Below are 25,387 nucleotides of genomic sequence, written 5' to 3' on the forward strand. Positions count from 1 at the left end.
CATTTGCTAACCTGTGAAAAATGGAAATGTGTAAGTATTAAAAAATACCAATTCTAATGTCCAAATCACACCCTGTGCCTTGTTAATAAATTATATGCGAAGAACTTTCATTAACATCTTTCTATCTCCTCACGTAAGACAAATCTTTTTTTAATTTTATTTTAACAGCTTATTGCATTTTGCATGCATCAGTATACGTGGAATTGTGTGGAAAATTGCCCTATGTCTTTTTTTACAGCTTCGACTTTAAAACTGATTATATTCCACCTAAAACCACCTCAAAGAGATCCTGTTACCAACTTAATAAGAAAGAAAGTTAAAAGCAAATAAAATTAAGTATTTTAAATGCTTACCTGCAGTTTTTCCTTTACATAGATGCTTTTTAATTCACTTTGTTTTAGAGAATATTGGTGAGATCATGTAAGTTGATTTATATTCAGCCCACTCGAGGTCAGTAAGTGGCTTTTGTAGAGCGTTCCTTTAGGAGGACCAAATAGTATTTGGTGACCAGTTTAGTCTAGTTTGCCAGAGAATTAGTTCTATGTGTTAGTACTCCAAAGCTACACTGTGTAAACTAAATTGTGCGAGAACCACATGTTAAGATGTGGATGGTACTTAGAATAGGAGCATGGAAAAAATTCAAAAGCCTCTTGGAATCGTTAGATCAACCTAAATTCACCACAAGTGAATAGCCGGGATAGGTATTTTACCCTAGAGGAAGTCCAGTGGGTAACATTTGGTGGTGTGAGAAACTCAAGCAACAAAGTATTGAACCAAATAGAAGTATAGAAATTAGTAAATGCTAACACTGATTTATGAACGGAAAGATAGAGGACTCGAGGGAGACATGAGGAGAGGACAGTGGCAGTAGAAATGAAATACAAATAGTGGTAAGTTATGTAGAAATGATATGTGGGATCAGGCAGGGAACATTAGCAAGGATTTAAAGGGTTTTGGGGAGAAATATTATCTTCAATAAATTGATCCTGCCCATGAGGTCTAGAGGGAATTGTATCCACTGACTTTCTATTGATGATTGTTGATGATATAGGTTTTTAAAGAATGATGTATGACTACCTCTATATATTTGAATTGGTCATCTACCTGCAATTGGAAGGAGTATCTGTCTGGACTTTGTGTGGAAAAAGTGGAATTTTCCACATTCACACAGAAGATTGAGAAGTTGGCTTTGGATCAGAAACTTGACCCAAACCTGTAAAAACCAATTCTTTTCCTGGTTTGGAATTTAGAAAAAGCAAGCTTGATCTTTTTGAGATAGTGTTGTGAAAGGAATTTTTATAGATTTTAGCATAATTCCTCTAGGGTGTGATGGGCAGTAGAGTTACTGTACATAAAAGCATGAAAAAAGCTCTGTAGGATTTGTAGTGTTTAGTTATGTTCATGACCCAGATGGTCTAAAATTTTAGGTATAACTGTTGGAATATATTTTGATTTAGCTAGATACGCCTAAATAGCATTCCTGCTTTACTGCCATATTAAAAAACATTTTTGGATTAGTATAGAACATATGTTTGTTAGTTTGTTTAAGTAGAAAGAGTTAACGTTCCCTCTTTTTTGCAAGCTAGTTTTGGTAGTTTTCTGGAGTGGGAGTCGAAGTATACAGAAATGCAGCTTGGATCAATGCTTTTTCAGTAGTTGCTATTAAAGCTTTTGCATTATTTCTAAATCTACATAATCATCGCAGGATGGCCTTGAATGCCTCCCATTTCGATTCTTGCAGGGAGACTAAGGATATGCCTAGCCAGTAATCTGTGATGGCTCAAGAGCATTGAGCTGTTGTAATTCAATCAGTGGTGGCTCCCTATCTATGGGTCCAGCCCCCTAATCTACATGCAGGGCGCCGGACGCATAGATTCCAATGAGATTTTTTTTTTGAAGCACGTGTTTAGAGCCAGAGGCTCTAATAGGCTTAAAAAAAGGGTGGACTCAGGGCGCAGAGCACTGCGCCCTGAGCCCATCCAGTTGTGTGACAATAGTGAATTAATATTCGCTTTTGTCACACTGATTCTTCTCCCGGCCAATCAGGAAGCGGGTCGTGAAACCTGTTTACCGAGTGGTCGTAAGGAGAAGCCATCCTATTAGCCTATGAGGAGGAGGAGGAAGAGGGAGGAGACGTTTGGCCGCTGTGATACCGAGGAGACGCATGGGAAGCCCGACGGAGCCGGGACACGGGGGTGACTGAGGGGGGAGGGGGTGGTGTTTATGGTGCGCAGTGTAGCCTGGAGTGATGGGGGGCCACGGTCTGGTCCATCTTCCGCCCCCCGACCGATGGAGCATCAGCCACCACTGAATTCAGGTTTAAAATGTCCATGGGGGGGCATGCCAGCCAAGATGAAAAATTTCCACCATAACTAGTGCATGGTCTTAAATTCCTCTGGGGAGGTATGTTACCTCAACATCTGGAAGGGGCGTAGGGTGTCAGTCGAGAAAGTCAAGTCAATGCGAGTTAAGGTGTTATGAGAATCAGAGTGAGTATATACGGCTTCCTGGGTACCTCCATCTCCATATGTCAGTGCTAGGGATGAGCTTTGTGTTCGAGTCGAACCCATGTTCGACTCGAACATCGGCTGTTCGATCGTTCGTCGAATTGCGAACGATATGGGCCGTTCGCGCCAAATTCGTGTGGCGCGTCACGGCCCATAATTCACTGCGGCATCGCAGTGCATTGCTTGCTGATGATTGGCCAAGCATGCACTATGACCCGCATGCTTGGCCAATCACAGTGCCGCCTTAACAGAGAGCCATAATTGGCCAAAGCCAAGGAGGCTTTGGCCAATTATGGCTCAGGGGATTTAGTACACGCCCCACACTATATAAGGCCGCCTGCACGGCGGCCCTGTGCAGTGTGTTCCGGTGTGCTTAGAGAGAGAGAGAGAGACAGTGTCATTTCATTTGAGTTAGCTAGATTAGGCAGGACAGTCAGTCAGTTAGCTGCACTTAAAGTGTATTGTGTATATATATGCATCCCAGGTGTTGCATATATATATATATACACTGTATTCAGTTTAGCTAGATCCGTTCCTGTTATCTTTCAGACTATTTACATTTAGTGCAGTGCGTCCTGCTCACAGTGTTCAGCTAGATCCGTTCCTGTTATATTCCTACTGACAGGCAGGCTTGTCTTGTTACAGTATTTTGAAGAAAATTACTGGTGTTCTTTTGATCTTATTAGTGCCACAGTCAGGCAGCTAGACTATTTACATTTAGTGCAGTGCGTCCTGCTCACAGTGTTCAGCTAGATCCGTTCCTGTTATCTTCTTACTGACAGGCAGGCTTGTCTTGTTACAGTATTTTAAAGAAAATTACTGGTGTTCTTTTGATCCTATTAGTACCACAGTCAGGCAGCTAGACTATTTACAGTTAGTGCAGTGCGTCCTGCCCACAGTGTTCTGCTAAACCTACAAGTAAGTGGGGTGCGTCCTGCTCACAGTGTTCAGCTAAACCTACAAGTTAGTGGGGTGTGTCCACCTCACAGTGTTCAGCTAAACCTACAAGCTAGTGGGGTGCGTCCTGCTCACAGTGTTCAGCTAGATCCATTTCTGTTATCTTCTTACTGACAGGCAGGCTTGTCTTGTTACAGTAAATACAGCTACCTGAAGAAAATTGCTGGTGTTCTTTTGATCCTATTAGTACCACAGTCAGGCAGCTAGACTATTTACAGTTAGTGCAGTGCGTCCTGCTCACAGTGTTCTGCTAAACCTACAAGTTAGTGGGGTGCGTGCTGCTCACAGTGTTCAGCAAAACCTACAAGTTAGTGGGGTGCGTCCACCTCACAGTGTTCAGCTAAACCTACAAGCTAGTGGGGTGCGTCCTGCTCACAGTGTTCAGCTAGATCCGTTCCTGTTATCTTCTTACTGACAGGCAGGCTTGTCTTGTTACAGTATTTTAAAGAAAATTGCTGGTGTTCTTTTGATCCTATTAGTACCACAGTCAGGCAGCTAGACTATTTACAGTTAGTGCAGTGCGTCCTGCTCACAGTGTTCTGCTAAACCTACAAGTTAGTGGGGTGCGTCCTGCTCACAGTGTTCAGCTAAACCTACAAGTTAGTGGGGTGCGTCCACCTCACAGTGTTCAGCTAAACCTACAAGCTAGTGGGGTGCGTCCTGCTCACAGTGTTCAGCTAGATCCGTTCCTGTTATCTTCTTACTGACAGGCAGACTTGTCTTGTTACAGTATTTTAAAGAAAATTGCTGGTGTTCTTTTGATCCTATTAGTACCACAGTCAGGCAGCTAGACTATTTACAGTTAGTGCAGTGCGTCCTGCTCACAGTGTTCTGCTAAACCTACAAGTTAGTGGGGTGCGTCCTGCTCACAGTGTTCAGCTAAACCTACAAGTTAGTGGGGTGCGTCCACCTCACAGTGTTCAGCTAAACCTACAAGCTAGTGGGGTGCGTCCTGCTCACAGTGTTCAGCTAGATCCGTTCCTGTTATCTTCTTACTGACAGGCAGGCTTGTCTTGTTACAGTATTTTAAAGAAAATTGCTGGTGTTCTTTTGATCCTATTAGTACCACAGTCAGGCAGCTAGACTATTTACAGTTAGTGCAGTGCGTCTTGCTCACAGTGTTCTGCTAAACCTACAAGTTAGTGGGGTGCGTCCACCTCACAGTGTTCAGCTAAAGCTACCTGTAGAAGGTTGGTGGTGTTCTCATACTACAGGCAGGCAGTTGATTTTGCTAGCTGCAGTATCAGTACATATATATATATATATATATATATCCCAGCTTAGTGCAGCTACAGGCCATTAGTATGTCTGGAAGGCCAAGAAGGAGAGGCAGACAGTCACAAGCCAATAAGAGAGGGCAAGCAGGCTCTGTGTCTAGTGCTGGTCGTGGAGACGGTGCATCCTCATCAGCACGTGGCCATGGGACACGCTTGGCCTTTTTTTCGGCAGCTGGCCATGTTGAGCCGCAACATGCGGAAGACTTGGTCGAGTGGATGACCAAGCCGTCCTCATCCTCCTCATCCTCTCTCACCCATGCCCAGGGTACTTTGTCTGGCAAAGCAGCGGCCTCTTCCCTCGGCTCAATGTCATCAGTGACTCCTTCCCTAGCCCCACCATGTCCTCCTGAGGAGTCCCTCGAACTGTTTGACCACAGTGTTGGGTACATGCTCCAGGAGGATGCCCAGCGTTTGGAAGGCTCTGATGATGATACTGAGCTCGATGAAGGCAGTAACACGAGCACGGACAGAGGGGGTGCCCAAGAAGGACAGCAATCTGGCAGTCATGCTCCCCCTGCTGCAGCATACTGCCAGGTTTGCTCCAGTGATGAGGAGGGAGGGGATGATGAGGTCACTGACTCAACGTGGGTGCCTGATAGGAGAGAGGAGGAGGAGGAGGAGGAGGAGGCGGCACATCACCAATGAGGCAGGATGCCCTCCAGGGGCCAGCCTAAGGGCAGCACATTGACTGCATCACACCCCAAAGCTCCACATGTGCAGGGCGCTGCAGTCTCTGCGCGTTATTCAAAATGTTCTTTGGTGTGGGCCTTTTTTGAGACGAGTGCATCAGATCGCACCGCTGCTATTTGCAACATATGTCTCAAGCGTATCTCGCGTGGCCAAAACATCTCCCGCTTGGGTACCACATGCTTGACCAGACATATGTTGACCTGCCATGCAGTTCCTTGGCAAGCGTATCTAAAAGACCCACACCAAAGAACAAAGAGGACCTCTGCTTGCTCCTCATCAGCTGAGATTTCCAACCCCACTAGACCTTCAGTCCTCTCTGAGACCTGCACTGAGAGGAATGAAGGTGTAGAATTAGGTGTGTCACAGCCACGTACTTGTGGGCAATCTGATTTTGGTACACCGACGTCAGATTGTACCAGGCAAATTTCCCTGCCCCAGCTGCTGCACCGCCGAAAGAAGTTTGCTCCCAGCCATCCACATGCCCAGCGGTTGAATGCTAGCTTGGCAAAATTGCTAGCACTTCAACTGCTGCCTTTTCAGTTGGTAGACTCTGCCCCCTTCCGTGAGTTTGTGGAATGTGCAGTTCCTCAGTGGCAGGTACCCAAACGCCACTTTTTCTCACGGAAGGCGATTCCGGCTCTCTACCAGCATGTGGAAGGCAATGTCCATGCCTCGCTGGACAGGGCGGTCAGCGGTAAGGTGCATATTACCGCTGACTCATGGTCCAGCAGGCATGGACAGGGACGTTACCTAAGTTTCACGGCGCATTGGGTGACTCTGCTGGCAGCTGGGAAGGATGCAGGACAAGGTGCAGTAGTGTTGGAGGTTGTTCCGCCACCACGCCTCCAAAATGCTAATGATTGTGACACACCTCTCTCCTCCACCCCCTCCTCTTCTTCTTCCTCCATGGCCTCTTCCTCGGAACCAGCGGTGCTCCGTAGTCGTTCAAGGGGCTACGCAAGTACGCAGGCCAAAAGATGCCATGCGGTGCTTGAGCTGGTGTGCTTGGGGGACAGGAGCCACACTGGGGCAGAGGTTCTGTCAGCTCTGCAGGGGCAGGTTCAGAGGTGGTTGACGCCACGCCAACTTAAGGCAGGAATGGTGGTTTACGACAATGGCACCAACCTCCTCTCTGCCCTCCGACAGGGACAAATGACCCATGTGCCCTGTTTGGCTCACGTCCTTAACTTGGTGGTGCAGCGGTTCTTGGGCAGGTACCCGGGCTTACAGGATGTCCTGAGGCAGGCCAGGAAAGTCTGTGTGCATTTCCGCCGGTCATATAATGCCAGTGCTCGGCTGACGGACCTCCAAAAGGAGTTTAACCTGCCCAAGAACCGCCTAATCTGTGACATGCCCACCAGGTGGAACTCAACGTTGGCCATGCTGCAGCGGCTGCACACGCAGCAGAGGGCCATCAATGAGTACCTGTGCGACTATGGCACCAGGACAGGGTCAGGGGAGCTTGGTTTTTTTTCCCCACGCCAGTGGGCCATGATCAGGGATGCATGCACTGTCCTGTCACCATTTGAGGAGGCCACGAGGATGGTGAGCAGTGACAGTGCATGCATCAGTGACACTGTCCCCCTTGTCCACCTGTTGGAGCACACGCTGCGTGGAATAATGGACAGGGCACTTGAGGCAGAACAGAGGCAGGAAGAGGAGGACTTCCTTAGCTCTCAAGGCCCCCTTTATCCAGACAGTGTTCCTGCGTGCCCGCCGATCACACAGGAAGAGGACGAGGAGGAAGATGAGGAGGAGGAGGAAGATTGTGTCAGTATGGAGGTGGAGCCTGGCACTCAGCATCAGCAGCAGTCTTTAAGGGATCAGTCCCAAGAAACACATGGACTTGTACGTGGCTGGGAGGAGGTGGCTGCGGACCATGTCGTCCTTAGTGACCCAGAGGACTCCGGACCGAATGCCTCAGCAAACCTACGCTGCATGGCCTCCCTGATCCTGCAAAGCCTGCGTAAGGATCCTCGTATTCGTGGTATCAAGGAGAAGGACCAATACTGGCTGGCAACCCTCCTTGATCCACGTTACAAGGGTAAGGTTGCGGACCTTATCTTGCCATCGCAGAGGGAGCAGAGGATGAAACATCTTCGGGAGGCCTTGCAGAAAGGTCTGTGCAACGCGTTCCCAGAGACTGGGAGGTTACAAACTCCTGTTTCTGGACAACGTGTTGCTGAGGCTTCGGTCAGTCAAAGAAGGAGCGGTGGAGAAGGTGGCCGTCTGACCGATGCGTTCAGACAATTTTTTGGTCCGCAGCCCCAAGGTATGATCGGTTCCAGCAACCATCGCCAGCGTCTGTTTTACATGGTGCAGGAATACCTAGGGGCAAGATCAGACTTGGACACCTTTCCCACCGAAAATCCTCTGGGTTACTGGGTCTTGAGGATGGATCACTGGCCAGAGCTTGCACAGTATGCAATTGAGCTACTGGCCTGTCCTGCATCCAGCGTTCTTTCGGAACGCACATTCAGTGCTGCTGGAGGCGTGGTAACCGATCACAGGGTGCGTCTGTCCACTGACTCGGTCGATCGACTGACCTTCATAAAAATGAATGAGTCTTGGATCACCACCAGCTACCAAGCACCTGATGCTGATGTAACTGAATAATTTTTTTTGAAATCTCAGATCCCTTCAAAGACTGCCTATGCTGATGCTGAGTGACTATTCCTGAGTAATTATCCTCTTCCTCCTCAATCATCACGCTGATAGCTTGTAAGAGCATTTTTGGTTCTGGGCGCCACCACCAGTGCCTAAGGCACAATTTTTCAGCCCCTGTTTAACAGGGGCGTGTAATTACGATTTTTGATGTAATACTTTGCAGCAGGGCTCGTTCCTGCATTCCAACTAGAGTGTCTGTGAGGGGTTGCAGTGTTGTGGCACCAGCACCAGTGCCTAAGGCCCAATTTTTCAGCCCTTGTTTAACAGGGGCGTGTAATTACAATTTTTGATGCAATACTTTGCAGCAGGGCTCGTTCCTGCATTCCAACTAGAGTGTCTGTGAGGGGTTGCAGTGTTGTGGCACCAGCACCAGTGCCTAAGGCCTAATTTTTCAGCTCCTGTTCAACAGGGGCATGTAATTACAATTCTTGATCTAATATTTCACAGCAGAGCCCTGTGAGGGCTTACAGTGTTGTGGCCACAGCAACACCTAAGGCCCAAATTTCTGCTGAGTATATAGGGCAGGACCCTACTTTCAAACAACTAACTTACAAATGACTCCAACTTGCAAACGGAAGGAGACAACAGGAAGTGAGAATAAATCTACCCCTAGGAAGGGAAATTCTCTCCTGTAAGAGTTAATATGGGAAAAACATTTCTCCTTTCCACTGATGCTTTCCAATCCATTGGGACAAAAAGTGAGGTGAAATCTTCTGAAGAGGAGGAAAGACAGCAAAACAAATGTCACAGGGGTGATAACCCTTCCCTATGTTTTCCAAAAAGCTTAAAAAAGATTTTTTGGCTGGAGCTAAACACGTTAAAAATGTACCCGTTCAAAATTACAAAGAGATTCTAACTAACAACAAACCTACAGCCTGTATACTGCTGTTCAGAGTATATAGGGCCTGGTGGCCCCACACCTTTCCTTATTTTAATTTGGGTGCGGGGTTCCCCTTAATATCCATACAAGACCCAAAGGGCCTGGTAATGGACTGGGGGGTACCCATGCCGTTTGTCTCACTGATTTTCATCCATATTGCCAGGACCCGACATGACATTAAACCCGCAAGCAGTTTTAAATGAGATTTTTTCCTTTAAAAATGACATTTGGTGCAGGGACTGTTCTAAACACGGGAAACACGCGTCACTTTACAGGCATACTATAGACACCCCTCAGGTACGATATTTAAAGGAATATTTTACTTTTTTTTTTTTTACTTTAAGCATCATTAAAATCACTGCTCCCGAAAAAACGGCCGTTTTTAAAAGTTTTTTTTGCATTGATACATGTCCCCTGGGGTAGGACCCGGGTCCCCAAACCCTTTTTAGGACAATACCATGCAAATTAGCCTTTAAAATGAGCACTTTTGATTTCGAACGTTCGAGTCCCATAGACGTCAATGGGGTTCTAACGTTCGTGCGAACTTTCGGTCCGTTCGCAGGTTCTGGTGCGAACCGAACCGGGGGGTGTTCGGCTCATCCCTAGTCAGTGCCATTAAATCTATTCTTCCAGTCATCAAAGCCACTGATTTAACCGAGTCATCCATGTGATAATCAGTGACTGCAGTAAAGTCTCAGTAGGAGTAGGGGGGAGGGGAGGGGGTCTATCTGCCATTTCTAAGACCTAAAGGGTAACTTTATTTAGGCAGTAAATTTTTAATAGGGGTGGAACATATACAGTACATTGAGAACCATTACAGTTTAGCCATGAAGTAACATTTAGAGCAGTACATTTTGGTCAAATGAGTTTGTTTTAAGATCTAGGATCTCCGTTGATATGGACTTCGCTATTAGAATAGAGACTCCTTAGGAGTAGAAGGAATAATTATTTTATTTCCCTTTTATTGGTTGAACTAAATAGACTAACTATGTAACTATGTAACTAACTACCATTAAAGGATTCGGTAATCAAATAATTTTTTAGTGTGAAGACCTCAAGGCTTAACAAGTGTGTTTCCTATGAGGCAAAAAAATATAAATTTAATATCTTCTGAGAAGGGTAAGTACTAGAGTTGTTTGACCTTCGAGTTTAGACCTTTGTTCCAGGAAACAATTTTGAAACATTATGAGGTGAGTCTGCACGTGGGGAGTAGATAGCTGTGAGTACTGAAAGCAAGCTTGTTTCTTTGTTCTGTTGCATGGGTAGTTATGGCTGATCTTTGCCATTTCTGGTGAGTTGAGCAGTATTGCTGTGGAAGGAGAGGGATCAGTCATGTACAGATGCTTGGATATTCCTGAATATTCAGGATTATTGCAGGATCAGATGATGATATCGGAACTCCTGCGACTCCTGCACCCATTCCAGCCACCAGCTCATGCCCCCTATAGTGTTTCTGGGGTTGACATCACATTAAAGATAGAGGTACCCAGAAGCAGTTTAATGGCTGTTAAAAGTCTGCACAAGAGAGGCTTTTACAGGTAAATTACGTGCAAAAAATACATTGAATACACATACATTCTAATTGGAAGATTTTTGTTGAAATTAAAATTTTGGTGACTGGGTCTCTTTAAAATTAGCTGATAGTATTAACTTGTTGTAATACAACCGGATACAAGGGTTTGTCTAGCATTTGTGGAACACGTGTCATGTACATAAACTTACCACAGTATCCTGGTGTTCCACAAACAGTCTTCATGGTTACTTGGTCATCAATGATTTTTGACAGGCCAAAGTCCGCTTTAGTGTTTAAAAAAACAATTAACACATAGTATCAATTCAAAATTTAGAGCATCAGAGCTACCCAACACTATTTTTCATGCCCCGCCTAATGTTACTTTGTAATTAATGGTAATTGTCAAAGTTACAGTTTAACTGCTCAAGTACCAGTCTGTCATTGCTAGGTCATTTTTCAGTTTTTAGTGCTGTGATACTTTGATGGATAATAACTGTACCCAAATAAATTTTATATCTTTTTTTTTTTTGATAGAGATTATTTTGGTGGTATTTAATAACCCTTGGTTTTTCATTTTATACTACATTTGATACTATATAAAGTAAAAAAAAAAACAGTTTTCTTTACTCTCTGTGAACACAAAAGTGCTGCTAAGACAGTAAGAACACCCTCAGTGTTACATGGCTGCATTTTTGCTGACTATGTAAGTGGTTACAAGATATCAACTACCTCTCAAAGTTGATATGCATACTTTTGTAATGTTGCTTTCTGTATAACTGTATGCACCCTCTCTTGGTTCCAACATAACAAGGCCGGGAAGTAAACATCCCAAGGTAATCTCAATTTTTGCCACAATTTTTGGAAATGAAAAAACATTCTGGTATTGAGGGGATTAAAGAGCAACTCCAGGTTATGTTTTTTCTACATAGTTTATTTGGGCCAAGTTGGTCCAAATTTACTTTTTCTTTCACTAAGAAATGTGGATGCTGTCAAAATAGCAGCGCTGTTTTCCAGCAGCATTATGGGGACTTCCCGCCTGCTGCTGGAACAAGTGCTAAGAGCTTCTCAACCATTCACAGAAGCCTTGTATTTGTATAAATGAATACAAGGCTTCTTTGGATTGTCATTCTCTTCACCTCAGCCAACCAGAGGAGAGCTTGTATTCATTTTTAAAAATACAATGCTTTATGTGAACGACTGAGAAGCTCTCAGCCTGACTCGATTTTGTTCCAGCAGCAGACAGGAAGTCTCTATAATGCTGCCGAAACACTTCACTGTATACTGTATGTAGCTGATGCTACACGGTTTACAACAGTACAACAGTGACAGCGGGCACATCTGTTACAAAGTTCCTTTGGGCTAGCTTGGCACAAGCAAACTGTTTAAAGTAATACAAATTCTTTAGTTATGCTTTAAAGCATGGAGTTTGATATCGGTACACTAGATACAGAATATACAGGTCATGTACAGAGGGAGGCAAAAAGGAATGGCTTCCACTAAAGGTCACATACAGTGAGAGGATGAAGATGAGGGGGTTAATGCACAGATGTTCAGAACAAGGAAGGTAAATGGTTTTTGTACAGAAAAATAAGGATCTTCAGGAGCACACTTTTGGAATAGTGATATTCTTGTCCTATATTTATATCATGCAGCAGGCAAGGATCCCGATGCCTTGATAAATGGGTCCTGTGAGGTCCCAAAATTCTGGACTATAATGCCTGTTGCTTTATGTGACCAAAAGACAACATTATCACTATTCCAATGTATACTTGTGAAGATCCTTATTTTCTTATAATTGCAGAAAAGGTAGGCCCTCAGATGTAAACACTACGCTGTCTTTCTATGACCAAGCACAGTGCACACAAGGTACAGAGCTGCTTAAATTGTCTCTGTACACAGTGTACTTTATAAATGACATTGGACATAAATATTCATCCACAACTTCACTGCAAATAAAGGTACAGTGGTAGGTAAGTTGTTAAAGTTGCTGTGTGGTTATATTGTGTTTATTGTGTCTGTGAAGATAGTGACAGGCAAAGCTTTGGCACTTGCTGATAGTGACAAAGCTTGCCTGCCCCTCACTGTTTTCGGTAAGGCAGCTCCTCGGGGTAATGGGCCAATAGAAATGTGAGGGTGGTGGGATGTATCAGCAAGATTCGACACTACCCTGAATAGCTGAAGCTTTGCCTGCCAGAGCAGTCCAGGATTTGGCTGTGATAGTAGGGTATTGGAGGCTGCTGCAGGTACTTCTAGGTGTAGGCACTTTTTACATGCATCAGTTTTTTCACTTTACAATTTACAAATGATCAAAAAATAAAATACTGGTACATAACATTATTTAAGAAAAAAAATTAAAAGGTTTTGGGGAACCAAACAATTAAATAGCTTTGCTTGACCCTAGCTGGCCACCACGCTGTCATGAATGATAGCAACAAATCATAAACTGTGTTGGATTGTATGGTGTATGGGATACTGAAGCAGGTGTGTCAGAAAAATCTCTTACGAGAGCCAGCCAGTGCTGCTAAACCTTATGCCGCGTACACACGATTGGAATTTCCGACCACAAATGTTTGATGTGAGCTTGTTGTCGGAAGTTCCAATCGTGTGTTGGCTCCATCGGACATTTCGTGTCGGAATTTCTGACAACAGATGTTTGAGAGCTGGATCTCAAATTTTCCAACAACAAAATCCGTTGTCGTAACTTCCGAGCGTGTGTAGACAATTCCGACGCACAAAAGTCCACGCATGCTCGGAATCAAGCAGAAGAGCCGCACTGGCTATTGAACTTAATTTTTCTCCGCTCGTCGTATGTGTCGTACGTCACCGCGTTCTTGACATTCGGAATTTCCGACAACATTTGTGTGACCGTGTGTATGCAAGACAAGATTGAGCCAACATGCGTCGGAAAAAAATCCATTGTTTGGTTGTCGGAAATTCCGATCATCTGTATGCGGCATTAGAGGGGAGACAGTGATGCCTATGCCTTTATTTGAATAAAATCTCTAATCATATTCTGACATCACAAAATGGAGCAACATTATAAAGCCTTTCTATTGGTTAAGCCCTAAATGTAAAACATAGCAAGGATGAAAGGTTCAGATGATGTCAAATATATACTGACACATATATACATTAAAGGGTCTAATTATAAAAAAAAATTTGCAGGACGATTGTCACAATTCTAATGTAATTTGATGAATATGTTGATTTCCTATGATTGTCAGCTCCATTTAGTGGCCTGAATACAGTATTTTTGCTGAAATACCTCAATCAGGAAAATACTGCATTATGGCCACTAGGTGGACCTCAAGATCGTAAAAGTCATTATATGAAGCAAAATATGATAAGAATTTGCGATGGCTGGGCAAATGCTTGTGACATTTGTCCAGCATGTTTTTTTTATAAATATGACCTGCATTTGTTGAAACGCTTGACCTGCTTATCGTTTTACAGCAGTGGGTACGCTACCTATTTTAAGAAGAGAATTTGGGGACATGTCAGCATAGAGAAGATTTTCAGGTTTTAGGTCACGGTGAACTACTCCATTTCCGTGTAGATACTGTAAATGCAACGAAATACCATAAATTAATATACAAAATTATTGCCAGTGATTGGTAAAGAGAATATATATTTGTTAAAGTAATACAATGTAACTAAGCTGGGTTTGATCCCTCCACCAAACTGATTATGCACATAAACATATTTATTCTCACAATTTCGATACAGTTGGATACGCTAAGCACACTAAGCATTGATTTTCAGTACTGTCTAGCACAATGGTTCATTATGTGCCTGTACTGTTATGTTACCCGCATGTGGTCTCATCCTCTCTTTGTGTCCATGTCAGTGTAAACTCATTACACCCATAATCTTTTTTAAAATGTGACTGCATATATTTGTAATATATGCTAATTCAATTCTAATCTACCACTAAGCATTACCGCAGACTAACTAGGAATTTTTTTGGCACATTGCCTTATTAATTAAATGATTACTAGGCTTATGCATATTTATCAAGTATGCAACTCTTTCACATGTTGTGCATTCATTAACAATGAGCATACAGGAAATATATTCTGTTCTGAGATGCACATAAGAAAACTATTTCAACAGATTTGTGTTTAAAGGAACCTGTAAAGAAATAAATATAAAAGCTGCCATTTTCTGTTCTGTTAAATCATAATTTTATTTCTGTTCAGTGTTACATGGCTGCATTTTTGCTGACTGTGTAAGTGGTCACCAGATATCAACTACCTCTCAAAGTTGATATGCATACATTTGAAATGTTACTGTCTGTATTATTGTATGCACCCTCTCTTGTTTCCCCACATAACAAGGCCGGGAAATAGAGATACTGTATATTGGGGTTTACTCCAGGCAGGACAGGCAAGAGTAAAGGTAGGTGTTATCTAATTAACTCATGCTGCTGTTAGTTTACGAAAAGGGTAGGCAACCTTGGAGAGGTGGAGATCTACCCTGAACAACATGGAAGAGATCAAAGGTCACCAAGGTGCAGTTTTTTTTAAGGTGATAATCTAGCAAGGTCCCATTAAAAAGTAAGAAGGATTTGAATGAAACTTAGAAAAGTATTAAAATGTAATATATAAACTTATCCTACCTTAGCTGCGTTGAGAAACTTGGCATTTACTTTCACAATTTTCTCATGTCTGGAGAGTACGCTGGTTGAATGGCAGGTTTGAATACTGGCCTTGTTGGTTGGTTAGCTAGGTTAAGTTCTGATCTGGCTGACTGGTTTGAGTTCTGGTCCGACTGGCTGGCTGGACTGAGTTCTGGCCTTCCTGACTGACTAGCTGGCTGGCTGGGCTGAGCTCTTACCTGGCTGACTGGGCTGAGTTCTGGCTTAGCTGGCCAGGCTGAGTTTTGGCCTGTCTGGCTGGCTGGGCTGAGTTCTTGCCCAGCTGACTGCCAGGTTTGAGTTCTGAGATGGCTGGTTGAGTTCTGAGCTGGCTGGTTGGGTTGAGTTCTGGAATGGATAGCTGGGCTGAGTTCTTGCCTGGGTGGCTTGCTAATTGTGTTCTGGCTTGGCCTCATACATTTTATAAACGTACCCTACCTTAGCTTTGTTGAGAAACTTGGCATTTACTTTCACAATTTTCTCATGTCTGGAGAGTATGCTGGCTTGCTTAATATGCTGTGCTTACACTTTGCTCAAGTGTGAATGTAAACCTACCTGTGGTTGCATTCATCTATTTTTTTTTCCACTCATTTGCTTCTATAATACAGCAGAATTTAAATGTCAACCTAATTTGATATTCAAAACATATTTGTCACATTGACTTGACATTTACATACAGTATGTCTGATCGGCTTGTGCAGGTATATTTATATTTGCAAGAAAGAAATACAAAATATGAATAAACTAACTAAATTGTATGTATTCAACTCACAGAAACTGCCTCCAGTATTTGCTGTACAACACATGCTGCATCTCTTTCACTGTAATATCCACGCTCTACAATCCTAAAATGGAAGACACAGGTATTTATACAAACAGTATTTATTACTCTTTTTAAAATCTTTTAGTGCACAGGGCGACACCGCTTAGAGGCGGACTGTATATCTAGCTTAAATAACAACTTTTTTATTCTGGACAAAGAATTCGAACTCTTTAGGTTTTAACTGGTATTTGGAGCTCCATTAGCCTAGGTTCACACATACCTGTATGCTAAGCGCACACATTCTCCCACAGGCAATACGTGCTGCTCTTTTGCAGACACGCATGAGTGCTATTAAAGCGGACTTCCACAAAAAGTGGAACTTCCACTCATCTGTCTCCTCCCCCCTCCAGTGCCTGGCACCTTTCGGGGGGGGGGAAGGGGAAAGGATACCTGTCTTTTCCCACTTCCGGGAGCCACAGCCGCGGCTGTTGACGTCACCGCTCGGCTCCCTTCTCCTTCCCCTGCTGCCGGGCCAGAAGAAGAGAGGAGCGGGGCCTCGCGCATGCACAGTAGGGTTCCCGGCGTGAAGCCGTAAGGCAACACTGCCGGGTTCCCTTACCCGCAATGGCGTCGACAGTACCCGACAGCCGATGTAAACATCAGCTGCGGTGCCGACATCGCTGGACTCCAGGACAGGTAAGTGTCCTATTATTAAAAGCCAGCAGCTGCAGTATATGTAGCTGCTGGCTTTTAATTTTTGCAGCGGTGGGCGGACCTCTGCTTTAATTCCTAATGGCACCTCCACATGTCAGAAAATTGCGTTGCATTTTTGGATGCATGAATGCGCATGGTGCCACAGCACTATGTGGTTCTATGTGACCTTGTTTTTACAAAAGGGTCAGGGACTTTTTTCCCTGTGTTTCCTGCAGCTGGGGAAATAGCTAATCAAGCACCATCTGAGCTTGATTAGTTGCAGTGGAGGTAGGGGAGACATTGGGAGTCTAATGGACCCCTGAAATCTCCATAAAGGGGATCTGTAACCTGCTTTTTAGTCCCCTTATGAAAGCAATAAAGTTAAATAAAAAGTGTTAAAAATTAAATATAATAAAATACATAAAAATAATAAAATATTTAAAAGCACTCCCAGCACCTAACAAACAGTGGAGGGGAGCACACCAGTATATAAACACTGATTGCTCTTCATATGTGAGGTATCACCACAGATGTTGGAGTGAAAGTAAAAATTCTAGGGCCCTAATTTATGGTTAAGTCTAAATGATAATCTGTAAAGGCTTTTCAGGTGTTGCCTATGGAAAACTTTTGGGTCTGTAGCTTTTCACCATTTTATGGGCATGCACAAATGTAAGGCTTGACATGTTTAGTATTTATTGACTCAGCACAATAACATCTTTTACATTGTTACCAAAAAAAAAATGTTGTGTTTGTAAGCGCTAAAAATCATAGCAAAAATGCAGATTTTAACATACAGTATGTGCAAAACTTTCAAAAATTAGTATAAAAGTAGTTAATAGAGGTCCAGTTAGCAGTGAAAACCCAACAGAGGTTCCAAACCTTCCTATTTTAAAACTTATACAAAGGTTTTGGCTGGGCTTATAGTTTAAGCACAGGCTTACTGAATACCGATTTCTTTCAAGAAAGATATAATAGGCAATTTACCTGTCAAATAGTTCCCCTCCTGTAACCAGTTCTAGAATTAGCACAATATCAGTTGATGTCTCAAAGATTTCCTTGAGTTTAATCTAAAATAAGGAACATACAAAGGAAATTACAATTGGCATGGCTGTGTTTACTATATTTTTTGGGATAGTTAGTTGCATTATTTACCTTCACAACGCTCATTCATAAACTAGATAAATGCAAAGTTTGTTGGCTATATCACATTTGAAAATAAACTGCTTTATTCACTTAAGCTTTTGTACTTTTTTATCCCTTTTATAATAATAACTATAGGGTCTTACTAAATTAACTTTAGGGTACAAAGCCTAATATATCCCCCCCCCCCCCCGTTTGGATACGTTTTGGGCCACATTATGGGCCTAATTGTATATTGACATGTGAATATTGATATTTTTCATTGCTTGTGCTTATACTTATGTACATCATTGTATACTTTATGTTTATACCTATGCATTGTATTTATAGTTATTCATTTTGCACACACAAGGCATCTGCTATATGTGAATATGAAGTCTTGAAGAAGCGGTATAGTCCATGAAACGTGTCGACGGATAATATGACTTATGACAGTAGCCATGAAACTTTTTCACTCATTTAATCTATGTAATTTTTATCTGAATAATTTTAGGATATGGTGTAATAAACTATGATCTTTTAACTTTGTTGTGGTATATAGTTGCAATACAGATTGGTCATCCTTGAATGCCCTATATTATTTATTTTTTCTTCCTGGTAATGTTAGATGGATTAGCATATGTAGATGGACTTGACTAACAAACTGAAGCTAAACTCCAGCTTGCACTTTATAAGCAGTTGCAGCACAATTAATAAACCAATGTAGGCACCACTATCAGTATTAAATGGTTTGTCTCAACCCTCTATCTACTACTTTGTCTGAACAGCTTGGTCTGTTAAAGTAAGTTATAAAATAATACTCATGTTGGTCAGATCACCAGGTGACAATAAAAAGAAAAAACATCTAAAAAAGAAAATGAAATGCAACCACCACATCTAAGAATTGTTAGGCCTCATGTACACTGCTGCTGGTAAATGGATGTTCGGAGGCAGTTGGATGCTTTTTTCAACTGCCCCTGAACTCATCCAATGTTATCTTATGTGTACATGTACACAGGTTCATTTAATGTCGTTTTTAGGCAGTTGAGTTTAAAGGCCTTTTATGGAAAGCAAAAAAATGAGTTCAGAAGCTGAGTTTAGAGGCATTTCAAGTGCTAAACGCTTCTAAACGTGGCTAAATGCGGTAACTCGCGTTTAGCCACGTTTCGTTTACAATCGTTTTTAATTTTTGGCTATTCTGAAAAAAAAAAAAAAAGTTTTTTCAAACGCTTCTAAAACGCAAACGTGGCTAAACGCGGCATGTAAACGCGGCAAAACGGACGTTTTAAACGTGGGTTACTATCTGTCAAGTTAAATCGTTCAGGAGAGGTTGTAAAATATGCCCCGTGTACATTAAGCCTTATGCCGCATACATACGGTCGGATTTTCCGATGGGAAATGTTCGATGGGAGCTTGTTGTCAGAAATTCCGACCATGTGTGACATTTTCCATCAGAATTTCGGACAAACAAAATTTGAGATCTGGATCTCAACTTTTCCGACAACAAAATCTGTTGCTTTTAGGAACCTTAAGTGCAGCAGAAATTTTTTTGTAACCTTAGACAGATCTGTGCCTTGCCACAATTCTGTCTCTGAGCTCTTCAGGCAGTTCCTTGGACCTCATGATTCTCATTTGCTCTGACATGCACTGTGAGCTGTAAGGTCTTATATAGACAGGTGTGTGGCTTTCCTAATCAAGTCCAATCAGTATAATCAAACACAGCTGGACTCAAATGAAGGTGTAGAACCATCTCAAGGATGATCAGAAGAAATGGACAGCACCTGAGTTAAATATATGAGTGTCACAGCAAAGGGTCTGAATACTTAGGACCATGTGATATTTCAGTTTTTCTTTTTTAATAAATCTGCAAAAATGTCAACAATTCTGTGTTTTTCTGTCAATATGGGGTGCTGTGTGTACATTAATGAGGAAAAAAAATGAACTTAAATGATTTTAGCAAATGGCTGCAATATAACAAAGAGTGAAACATTTAAGGGGGTCTGAATACTTTCCATCCCCACTATGTGTATATCAGGGGCGGACTGACCATTGAGCGACTCGGGCACTGCCCGAGGGCCCTGGGCCACTAGGGGGCCCCATCAGGGTTGCCAGCCTCAGTAAAACCAAGGACAGTATGTATAAATCTGTGTTTTTTTTACATCTGTCTGTGTATACTGTGTGTACATGTTTGTGTATACTGTGTGATTGTATACTGTGTGTATGTATACTGTGTGGCCCCATAATCTCTGATTGCCTGGGGGCCCCATAATCTCCTATTGCCCGGGGGCCCCATGAGTTATCAGTCCGCCCCTGGTGTATATATATATATATATATATATATATATATATATATATATATATGTATATATATACAGTATCTCAGAAACGTGAGTACACACCTCACATTTTTGTAAATATTCTATTATATCTTTTCATGTGACAACACTGAAGAAATGACACTTTGCTACAATGTAAAGTAGTGAGTGTACAGCTTGTATAACAGTGTAAATTTGCTGTCCCCTCAAAATAACTCAACACAAGAAAAGTGAGTATACCCCTAAGTGAAAATGTTCAATTTGGGCCCAATTAGCCATTTTCACTCCCCGGTGTCATATGACTCATTAGTGTTACAAGGTCTCAGGAGTGAATGGGAAGCAGGTGTGTTAAATTTGGTGTTATCACTCTCACTCATTCATACTGGTCACTTGAAGTTAAACATGGCACCTCATGGCAAAGAACTCTCTGAGGATCTGAAAAAAAGAATTGTTGCTCTACATAAAGATAACCTAGACTATGAGAATATTGCCAAGACCCTGAAACTGAGCTGCAGCACGGTGGCCAAGACCATACGGTGGTTTAACAAGACAGGTTCCACTCAGAACAGGCCTCGCCATGGTTGACCAAAGAAGTTGAGTGCACGTGCTCAGCGTCATATACAGAGGTTGTCTTTGGGAAATAGACGTATGAGTGCTGCCAGCATTGTTGCAGAGGTTGAAGGGGTGAGGGTTAGAATGTCAGTGCTCATACCATATGCAGCACACTGCATCACAATGCATCACACTGCATCAAATTGGTCTGCATGTCTGTTTCCCAGAAAGAAGCCTCTTCTAAAGATGATGCACAAGAAAGCCTGCAAACAGTTGGCTGAAGACAAGCAGACTAAGGACATGGATTACTGGAACCGTGCCCTGTGGTCTGATGAGACAAAGATAAACTTATTTGGTTCACATGGTGTCAAGCGTGTGTGGTGGCAACAACAAGGTGAGGAGTACAAAGACAAGTGTGTCTTGCCTACAGTCAAGCATGGTGGTGGGAGTGTCATGGTCTGGAGCTGCATGAGTGCTGCCAGTACTGGGGAGCTACAGTTCATTGAGGGAACCATGAATGCCAACATGTACGGTGACGTACTGAAGCAGAGCATGATCCCCTCTATACGGAGACTGGGCCACAGGGCAGTATTCCAACATGATAATGACCCTAAACACATCTCCAAGACAACCACTGCCTTGTTAAAAAAGCTGAGGGTAAAGGTGATGGACTGACCAAGTATGTTTCCAGACCTAAACCCTATTGAGCATCTGTGGGGCATCCTCAAACGGAAGGTGGAGGAGAGCAAGGTCTCTAACATCCACCAGCTACATGATGTGAAGCTCTGGTCAACTCCATGCCAAAGAGGGTTAAGGCAGTGCTGGAAAATAATGGTGGCTACTCAAATATTGACACTTTGGGCCCAATTTGGACATTTATACTTAGGGGTGTACTCAATCTTCTTATAGCTTAGGCTGTCTTTATGTAGAGCAACAATTCTTTTTTCAGATCCTCAGAGAGTTCTTTGCCATGAGGTGCCATGCTGAACTTCCAGTGAGCAGTATGTGGGAGTGAGAGCGATAACACCAAATTTAACACACCTGAGACCTTGTAACACTAACGAGTCACATGACACCAGGGAGGTAAAATGGCTAATTGGGCCCAATTTGTACATTTTCACTTAGGAGTGTACCTGCTTTTGTTGCCAGTGGTTTAGATATTATTGGCTGTGTGTTGAGTTATTTTGAGGTGGCAGCAAATTTACACTGTTATACAAGCTGTACACTCACTACTTTACATTGTAGCAAAGTGTAATTTCATCAGTGTTGTGACAAATAGGCCTATAAAGGGGAAAGCAGCTGAAGTGGTTAAATGACTATAAATGAAAAAAAATCAATTGAAAATACAAAAAAACTGCACATTTATAAATTGCAATACCATAACACTTATCATTGCGATACCATAATGCATACCATGTAAGCAGTCACCCTAAATTTAATGACCATTTTCCTTCAAATTATTACATATTGTCATCTCAACCCCAACAACCCTATCCATGTCTGCCATTTACTTGTACATGATCAACAGAAATATTCTCTTTGGAAAGTATTCCAAACATAACGGTCAGTTGCCTTTACTAAACAATGAATGATGTTGTGGGGGTTCCCAGAGACCCCATAATAAAGATTTCTGTAAATTGTGGACAATTAAACTTCAGGATTTTTATGCTTTTCTTATGACCATATGGATACTTGATATGTTGAAATAGCATGTTTCTGTATTCTGTTCATATACACCCATTGTTCCAATCTTGTATCAGTGATACCTAACAATCTGTAATTTCACACCCAATGGGAGACCCTTGTCTTAAATTGAATAAAAAAGATTGAAATATAAAAGACCGTGCAGCTTTGAAAAAGTTTCATTCATTTTTTGCCATACCTGTAGGGTATCTGGGGATCCTTGTAAGCCTGGCTGAAAACCCCCCAGGTAGCAATCCTCACATTTTGCCTTGTGGCTAGGACATGAATAAAAAACCTTGTATGCTTACTTACACCATTACAAGAGAGAAAACCAACAGTTTTGTGTCCTAGCAACAAGGCAGGACAAGAGGATTTTATAACTGGGAGTTTTTTAGCCAGGCTTCCAAAGGGAGTCAAAATGGCCCACAGTTAAGTCCATAAAATAATGAACATTTTTAAAGCTGCAATGTTTTGTAATATTTACTGGAGCTCCCTGACTGCATTAACTATTTTCTGAAAAAAGGTGAACTTAGCCTTTAAATGCCTCCAGACCGCCCACCGCACATTTACTGCGGCAGGGCAGCTCGGCTGCGCGAAACAATGTACCTGCACGTTGTTTCCACCTTGGGGTCCATTTAGCGGCCGCCGGGACATGCCGATCGTTTGCTGGAGAGGCGGAACCGTGGTCTGCCTATGTAAACAAGGCAGACCACCATTCTGTCAGAGAGGAAGAGAGAGATTTTGTCTTCCTGCTAGTCAGGAACACATACATACACTTCCTCCAGTTAAGCCACCCCCCACATAGTTAGAAATCACTCCCTAGGAGCACACTTAACCTATTGATCGCCCCTAACGTTAACCCCTAACCTGTCAGTGTCATTTACACAGTAACTGCATTTTTTTAGCACTCATTTTGCACTCCAATTTGTCTGCCACAATGTCACAGTCCCACTAAAAATCACTGATCATCGCCATTACTAGTAAATAAAAATGCCATAAAAATATCCCAATGGTTTGTAGACACGATAACTTTTGCGCAATCCAATCAACAGATCAGTAAATGCTTATTGGGATTTTTTTTTACCAAAAATATGTAGCAGAATACATATTGGCCTAAATTGATGAAGAAAATTGGATTTTTTTCTTCATACTTACCTGTAAAATTCATTTCTTTGAGTACCTCACGGGACACAGACCAGCCATATACATTATTATCTGGGTTATACGCCACCTATAGGGGAATAGACACTGGTAGAATAACCAAAAACAGGAAGTGATCCCCTATATAACCCCTCACATACATGTAGTACTTGTTTTGTAGTTTTGTAGCAAGCAATGAACTCCCAAAAAAAGAGGGGAGGGGCCTCTGTGTCCTGTGATGAACTCAAAGAAATGTATTTTACAGGTAAGTATGAAGAAAAAATCCAATTTTCTTTCTCGTACATCATGGGACACAAAGCAGCCATATATATAACTATCTGGGACGTCCCAGAGCAATAGCCTTGAGGAGAGGGAGACACACTGTGTGAAAACACTATCAGATTTATACAGCAGCCCGCAAGACACTATGGCCAAAAGCCTGCTAAAATCTTGTGAACGTATGTACCGAAGACCAAGTAGCGGCATTGCAAATCAGCGCCACTGATGGCGAAAAGCCCAGGAGGTTCCAACACCCCTGGTAGAATGAGCTCTATCCCCAAAGGGAGGAGCTTTACCTTTCAGGCCATAGGCCTAAGTGATTTATTTTGGCGAATCCAAAGTGAAATGGATGCCTTAGAAGCCACTTGACCCCTCTTGGGGCTTTCCGGCAAAACAAAAAACGCATCAGAACTTCTGATGCTTGCAGACCTTTCCAGGTAGACTCTGACCGCCCGCACCACATCCAAAAGGTGCAACTGCTTCTCTTCTGGCAAGCCAGGCTAAGAGAGAAAAAAGAAGGTAGAACAATGTCCTGATTTAAAAAGGACGGAACAGGACGTAGCACCAATTTATTATGGTGCAAAATCAAATACAGTTCCTTACAGGAAAGGGCCGTCAATTCGGAGAACCTTCTAGCTGAAGTAATTGCAAAAAGAAAAGCCAACTTCTGTGTCAAAAGAACTAACGGAACCTCGTTGATTTGTTCAAAAGGCTGCTCCTATAGCAACGACAAAACCAAATTCAAATCCCAAGGGCAAAGAGGTGATTTAACGGGAGGCAATAAGTCACTCCCTGAAGAAATGTCCAGACCAGGGAATGTGAAGCTAAAGGCTTCTGGAAGTACACTGATAAGGCTGAAACCTGCCCTTTAATTGTTGTCAAGGCTAATCTTTTATCTAAGCCTGACTGAAGAAAAGAGAGAATTCTCTCCAGCAAATATCTGCGAGGATGCCAACTTCTGGCCTCACACCACACAATGTAAGCATGCCAAACCCTGTCATAAACCTTCCTGGTGACCACCTTTCTGGCATTCACCAATGTAGTTACCACTGGTCCTGAGGTACCACGATCTCTTAGCACCCTGGCTTCAATAGCCACACCGTCAAATTCAGAGAGCGTAAATTCAGGTGGAATATAGGCCCCTGTGACAGTGGATCGAGCTGGAACAGAAGCATCTAAGGCTTGCCTACTGCTAATCTCACTACCTCCGGGTACCAGGCCCTCCTGATCCAGGCTGGAGCTACCAGAATGACTGATGTCATCTCCTCTCGGATCCTGCGCAAAAGATGTGGCAGAAGAGGAATTGGAGGGAATGCATAAATCAAAGAGAACTGAGTCCAGGGAACTACCAGAGCATCTATCCCAATCGCAAGTGGATCTCTTGCTCTGAATACAAACTGCTGAATCTTGCAGTTGAACCTGGATGCCAGCAGGTCTACATCCGGTGTACCCCACCGCTGGCAAATCTGCATAAACACCTGTTGGTGCAGAGACCATTCTCCTGGATGTATCTGTTGGCGGCTGAGATAGTGCGCTTTCCAGTTCTCTACCCCCAGAATGTGGATGGCAGACAGCACTGGCACATGCTTTTCTGTCCAGGATAACACATGACTGACCTCCATGTGGGCCAGACGACTCTTGGTGCCACCCTGATGGTTGACATAGGCCACAGCCGTGGCATTGTCGGTTTGCACCCTTACCGAGTGACCCTGTAAC

The 25,387-nt window shown here is 42.9% G+C and overlaps 1 protein-coding gene across 1 annotated transcript in view; it reads right to left on the reverse strand.

Moving 5' to 3' along the window:
- Positions 1-25,387, reverse strand: part of LOC141106248 (calcium/calmodulin-dependent protein kinase type IV-like) — a 117,586-nt gene that overhangs the window by 35,417 nt on the left and 56,782 nt on the right. The window contains exons 5-8 of the mRNA XM_073596868.1: positions 17,568-17,650; positions 15,900-15,972; positions 13,960-14,050; positions 10,701-10,775 (exon numbers count right to left, since the gene is read on the reverse strand). Coding sequence (XP_073452969.1) covers positions 10,701-10,775; positions 13,960-14,050; positions 15,900-15,972; positions 17,568-17,650 — 322 coding nt within the window. The remainder of the gene's footprint in view (positions 1-10,700; positions 10,776-13,959; positions 14,051-15,899; positions 15,973-17,567; positions 17,651-25,387) is intronic.

Source organism: Aquarana catesbeiana, linkage group LG01 (genome assembly GCF_042186555.1).
Source record: "Aquarana catesbeiana isolate 2022-GZ linkage group LG01, ASM4218655v1, whole genome shotgun sequence".
Lineage (NCBI taxonomy): Eukaryota > Metazoa > Chordata > Amphibia > Anura > Ranidae > Aquarana > Aquarana catesbeiana.